Below are 5799 nucleotides of genomic sequence, written 5' to 3'. Positions count from 1 at the left end.
AGAAATCTACAAAGGCCATCAAGACTCGGGCATTTGTTGCAGTGACTAAAATTTTCTGTAGGAATGCCGAGATTTCGTTAACTCTGTTCTGCTTCTTAATGCCCAAAGCCGAACTTTACATCAACCAGTTGAGAGTGGCAGTGAACGGAGAAAAGAGAGCAAACAAATGCTACTTTTTACATTCAGAAACCGAAGGAAAGATCAGTTCCATATTCTAACCATCTGAAAATGTGAAAATCAGAACGCTTAGTAGCAAACTTGTTTCCTAACTCGATGCATAAGGATTAACTAACAGAGGCATTAACAGTTCTACAACATGAATTTCGAAGAATGGAACTGAGACCTGGATTAATTTTCCCTTTTTTTTTTTTTTTTTTTTCTCCTTTTTTGGTTGAATCAATAAAAAACATGTATCAGTTAAAAAAACGCTGGTCTCGGTATCTTTGAGCTCCACTTTTTTCATTCTACTGAGCCTAAATCATGGCTTTTGTTTTTAATTGGTCCTGGGAAAATCAGATTGTTGGTTGTATCTGCTAAAAAGCCATGGATATACAGTTGTTTTATACAAGAATCATCTCGACCGGATGAAGAACAACAGATATCTACGAACAACAATTCAAGGATGGCCTGAAAAAAGAAAAAGAAAAAAAGGGTACTAAAACGAACAATTCATTGGGCCTTTTTCCGAGACTTGAACGGAAATCCAGACGGCGGGGATGGAGAGAACTCTAATGGCAAATGGGGTGCCTCGGACTCACCTGAAAGCATTGCGACCACTTCTTTAATGCTAGGCCGCTGAGCCGGTGACCGCTGCAAGCAGAGAAGTGCAACTGTAATGCAGAGCAGCGCCTGGTCCCGATCCAGAGCTTGAATGGAAGAATCTACGAGGTCAAGAAGCTTCCCGGATCGAGAAAGATGGCGAGCCCATGAAATGAGATTAGCGCGTTCAAATTCTGACATGGGTGAGGCAGTCACCTGAAGTGGCCGTCGGCCAGAAATCAGAACCAATAGTAAAACCCCTAAACTGTAAACGTCACATTTCTCCGAAAGAGGCCCGCCGCCTCCGTATTCAGGGGCAATATAACAAACAGTTCCCCTCATGCTCGGTGTACTGCTAACCCCGCCGCTCTTAGCAATCTCGCCGCTCATCCAATCGATACTGCTCCGCTTGCCCCATCTCAGCTCACCGCTTAACCCATCCATCCACCAATCCATGCTGGTCCGGCTACTCCTGCTTCGTCTCTTCTTTTTCTTTGGCGTGTGACCCACTTCGTCGTCGTCTTCCCTCTGCCACCACTGCTCCTCCACTTCCCCGCTCCTCTTCTTTTTTTTCTTCTTACTTAGCTCCTCACAAAACTCTTCCCGCCACCACTCCCGCGCCGGCCGGCTCTTCTCCTTCCTGCGGCCGCGGTCCTCGTCCAAAGACGCCCACCATTCATGTCGCTTCGACTGCTTCTTGCGATCCGGTTTAGCCGCTGGTTTGCTACTGTTTCCTTCCTCCATGATCCAATCACTCTTTGGCCTTTCCTTCTTGATCTCAGATCCGATCCATTCCATCACGTAGTCCTTGACCCGCCCGCCGGGCTCCGAATTCCCGCCATTGTCCTGTCGCCACCACCAATCTCTTCCAGAAATGCTCTTCTTGCGTCCACCCCGCCGCCCTGAAGGTAGCATTTCCTTCCCACTCTCCACGCTCATCTTATCGAAATACCCTTCCGACACGCTTGTTTTGTCCAAGATCTCAGACGGTGAGGCATCCGGGGCCAAAGTCTCCGGCGACACATCTGCTTCAGTAACCCTTGCGAAGCTTTCCGGTGATTGCTCCGGAACCAGAACCGTCGTGGTCAAACTCTCCGTCTCCTCCAGAATGGATCCGTTGTCGTCCCCACCGTTCATCTCAGATTCGTCCTTTTTCTCTTTCAGCTCTGCCTCCGCCTCCGCCTCCGCCACATCGGTAGCTACATCGACGGTATTGGTCCGAAGCCGCGCCAAGCCAAAATCAGCGATTTTAGCGGAAAAGCAATCATCCAGAAGGATATTGCTGGGCTTAATGTCGCCATGGATTATGGGGGGATCGGACGCGCAGTGAAGGAACTCCAAGCCTCTGGCAATATCAAGCGCTATGGAAAACCTCTTAATCCACAGCATAAGCTCCGGAGATTTCCGATCAAGCAGCGCATCCTGCAGGCTTCGATTAGGCATCAGTTCGTAGACCAGTAGCAGCCGCCGCCGCTTCCTATCCGAGGAGTAGCCGAGAAGGGAAACGATGTGGGGGCAACACTCGGTCCTGGCGGCAAGGGAAAGTTCGTTCTGAAACTCTCGCTCCCCCTGGAGTGATCCAGAGTCCATTAGCTTGATGGCGATCTGTTGCCCGCTAGAGAGTGTACCACGGTAGACGGAACCAAACCCTCCCTGGCCGAGCTTATTCGTAGACGAGAAGGAGCGAGTAGCGCGGTGGAGGTGAGAGTATGAGAAGCGATGCAGAGGCTTTAGGTCGGCCGGTGCCGTGCGGCTGCGCGACAATTTCCGGCAGACGATCCCTATGATAACCAGAAAAACAAGCGCAGCAGATCCAGCAACAATGGGTATAAGTAGGGGAGAATGGAAGCGCAGATGATGGGGGGGTAGGGGTGGTGGCAACGGAGGAAGAGGGGACGGAGGCTGCCGTGATGGCATCGCGTGGAGATGAGGTTAGAGAGAGAAGAAGAGGAGCATGACGACTTTCTGTTAGAGAAAATGTCTTCGAGAAAGGAGGAGATAAAGGGTTGAAAATTGGGGGATTTGAAAAGCAGCAGAAGCGTGGAAAGACACGGAAAAGAAAAAAGAGAGAAACCCTGAATCTGAAACTTGACTATGCCTCCGGTCCAAATTCCAACCTTCCCTGATTCTCTTTGCTGGCTGTGAAACCTCTCTATCTCATCCAAATCTCTCTTTCAGACTCTCTTTCAGATGCAGCTATGCTTCGCTTGCCCGCCTCAATAACCAAAAAAACAAAAAACACAAAACCATTAAATCGGAATCCACCCACAGTGATTCACCCTCTTTCGTTTCATCCTCTCAAGGGTCGTACGCAGCTCACCTTTTCAAGCGTTATCCACTGAGAACAGAGAGAAGAAGCAGATCAATCTTCATTCCAATTACCAGAAGTAAATCTGATGGTAATTTAAAAGTTCTCACATGCTTCTTAGAGTAATGACTTGTCACGTTATGAGATTTGAGTGTAAAGGATGGAGCGGGGGTAGGTCATCTTTTGTAGCGAGGGAGCAGTGCTTTTCAACCACTCTGAAGAACACTGGCGGTTTTGAGTGTTTTGACCGCCGTGTATTTAATAAGGGAAAACGGTCGTTTTCCCGATGAGGAAGATACTTGAAAAGACCAATTTACACTCTCTGCTTTGGTTTAAATATTGATTTCTCTCTCTCTCTCTGCCGTGACGCAGGGTGGTCTGTAATTTTTACAGGTTCTCTGCAATCTCCGATCGCTTGGAGTGCCTGGCAATATTTGCGGAGGAGAAATCCTTGATTGGTCAGGTAATTCTCTGTTGAAAAATTTGAAATTTTTATTATGAACTCCAGGATTTTGAATATTTTCTTCTGTTTTGATTTTTTTTTCTTTTACTTCTGAATCGTGGGGATTAGTTTCGTATAAAATGGCGTTGTAAAGGACAGGTAGAAGAGGCAATGAAAGATTGGGTTAGTGTAGTAGAGAGTAAGTGCGGCCATGGGAGAGGATGACGACGAGGATACGATGATCGAGGAGGGAATGTAGGGGGACATGGGAGAGGAGAAATGAGAATCTGAGAGAAGGATGGACGACAAGACTACACAGATTTTGCCCTTGTCTATTTCTTCAGGAGAGAGATCTTTGAGATAAAAGATGGTTTCAGGGAAACTAAAATTTGGTGCTATATAGCAAAACTCTTTTTAAATACAAGGTAGTACCTTTTCCCACTTAAAAAACCAAGTGGAAGAGCAATGACTTTCGTGAGTCTCACAATACAAAAATTAATATGGTAGGTTTTCACATGAGTTTCATGGAAGAAAGTCTTACAAAAAAATGTTTTAGTGCTACTTGAGGAGTTTTATTATAACTGTAATTGGGGTGTGAGTATTTTAATTAAAACTCTTATTATAAATATTTTCTCTATTAAAAATAGAGCACCAATATACTCTATTTACAACTAATCCATTAATTTTTAACCAAGTGATGTTCTCTTTCTTTTCCCTAAATTTTCAACATGGGATTAGAGCAGGTCTTCTAAGGTCAGTTTGATAAAGATTATGTGACTTCTCATTATCTTTATCTTACCTTTTACAATTTAATTTCCATTGGAGAATTGAGTTCCTTGTTGACCAACTTGTAGTTTGGTTTCCCATGATACCCATGTATAGAGGCAAATCCTTCCCTTGTCACCTCTTTCATCCAACAAATTTAAATTGGTGTTGTCGTTATCATTGTCATTAAAATTTGACTTGAGCTTGAGCTAATTTTTGAGTTTAAGGGCACTAAGAAGCTCATCCTCTGAATTATGAAGGAATTTGTCGGTTTGTCTTTCAAAGAAGATCATGGAAGTTGATGGTATTGCTGACGTGTGGAAAGCAACAATAAAACTCCACAATGAGCACACACTTACGCAAGAATCATTCACTTAAGAACCAAGTATTGGTATTTTTTTAATGTCTCTAGATAAAAGACACTTAACTATGAGATAGTATTCCTGCTGGCTAATCACCACATGGGCTAAATCGTCATGCGACCTCGCAGTTTTCAGAGGTCCCCAAGCCGTTCATGTCAACCGATGCGGCTCTATGACTATTTCAATAGGGTAGAGCACAACTCCATTTCATTTTCTACCTCAGAGCGTAGCCGAATATTACTAAGTATCTAGCATGGATCCTTTTAGGCACTATTTCGATAATATTTCATAAACTATTATTACTATGAGTGAACAATAACGATGAACAGTAACAACATTTACTGTAGAGATTCACAGTTACAAACATGCGGAAATTTAAATATTGTTCACAAAAAAAAACTTATAATCATTCAGAAAATAGAAACTACATAACTTTTGAAGTTACCGACCGTGCTACTGGTTGGCTCCTTCTTTACTACTCAGCCATTACGGCTATTTTGCACATATCATGCTTAAAGAACTTTGCCAAAGGATGCTCGCCGAAAATCACCTTCTTTACTCAAACCGCTTTCTTCTTTTGGAGAAAACTCGGAAGTGTTACGAATTCATAGGTAGAAGTTGGAAAATCTTTCCTCCTCTGCCCTTGAATGAACAATTCTTGTTAAAGACGAAGGATAACTTTCGTCTTTACTTTCATCCTTTCTTACCCTTACTTTTTCGCCTTTTGGCACCGAAAGAGGGGGTAAAAGAGTATTTTTTTCATTTCTGACATCATTTTGATGATGTAAGAGAATCTTTATCGTCGTCATGTTGCTGACTCGGATTTTGACGTCGTTTGCTGACATAGTTGTTGATGTCATGAATACCTTCATTCTGACATACTATCTTCTGATGGTTTTTTTGTGCACTGCTGACACTTGTACAGTTTGTCGAAGGTGAGTTGGGCCATGCCACAAAAACTTTCTTTCATATTTTTACTAGGGATTTTTCCACTGAGTATTTTCTCATGCATTTCTTCTAGAGATTTCTGAATATTAGCTGGAGATTCTTTGAAGCTTTTTGATACAATAGTCAGCGGCACTGATATTTTGTATACATAATTTTTCTTCTTTTGTACCAATAGTTGAAGGTACTGGATGATGTTTTTAAGCCCCATGGTCCTT

General features: G+C 43.6%; 1 protein-coding gene across 1 annotated transcript; it reads right to left on the bottom strand.

Annotated features, from left to right (window-relative positions):
* Positions 1-442: 442 nt before the first annotated feature.
* LOC137948449 (receptor-like serine/threonine-protein kinase At2g45590) lies at positions 443-3052 on the bottom strand. Its single transcript, XM_068794533.1, has one exon. The coding sequence runs from the start codon at positions 2674-2676 to the stop codon at positions 670-672; it is 2007 nt and encodes a 668-aa protein (XP_068650634.1). The 5' UTR covers positions 2677-3052; the 3' UTR covers positions 443-669.
* Positions 3053-5799: the final 2747 nt, after the last annotated feature.

Source organism: Aristolochia californica, unplaced genomic scaffold, assembly GCF_029961685.1.
Source record: "Aristolochia californica isolate CCGP_79_NKW_82.1479 unplaced genomic scaffold, dmAriCali1.0.hap1 SCAF_13, whole genome shotgun sequence".
NCBI lineage: Eukaryota > Viridiplantae > Streptophyta > Magnoliopsida > Piperales > Aristolochiaceae > Aristolochia > Aristolochia californica.
The sequence above is the reverse complement of the archived record's forward strand: the minus strand, read 5'-3'. Positions and strand labels throughout refer to the sequence as shown.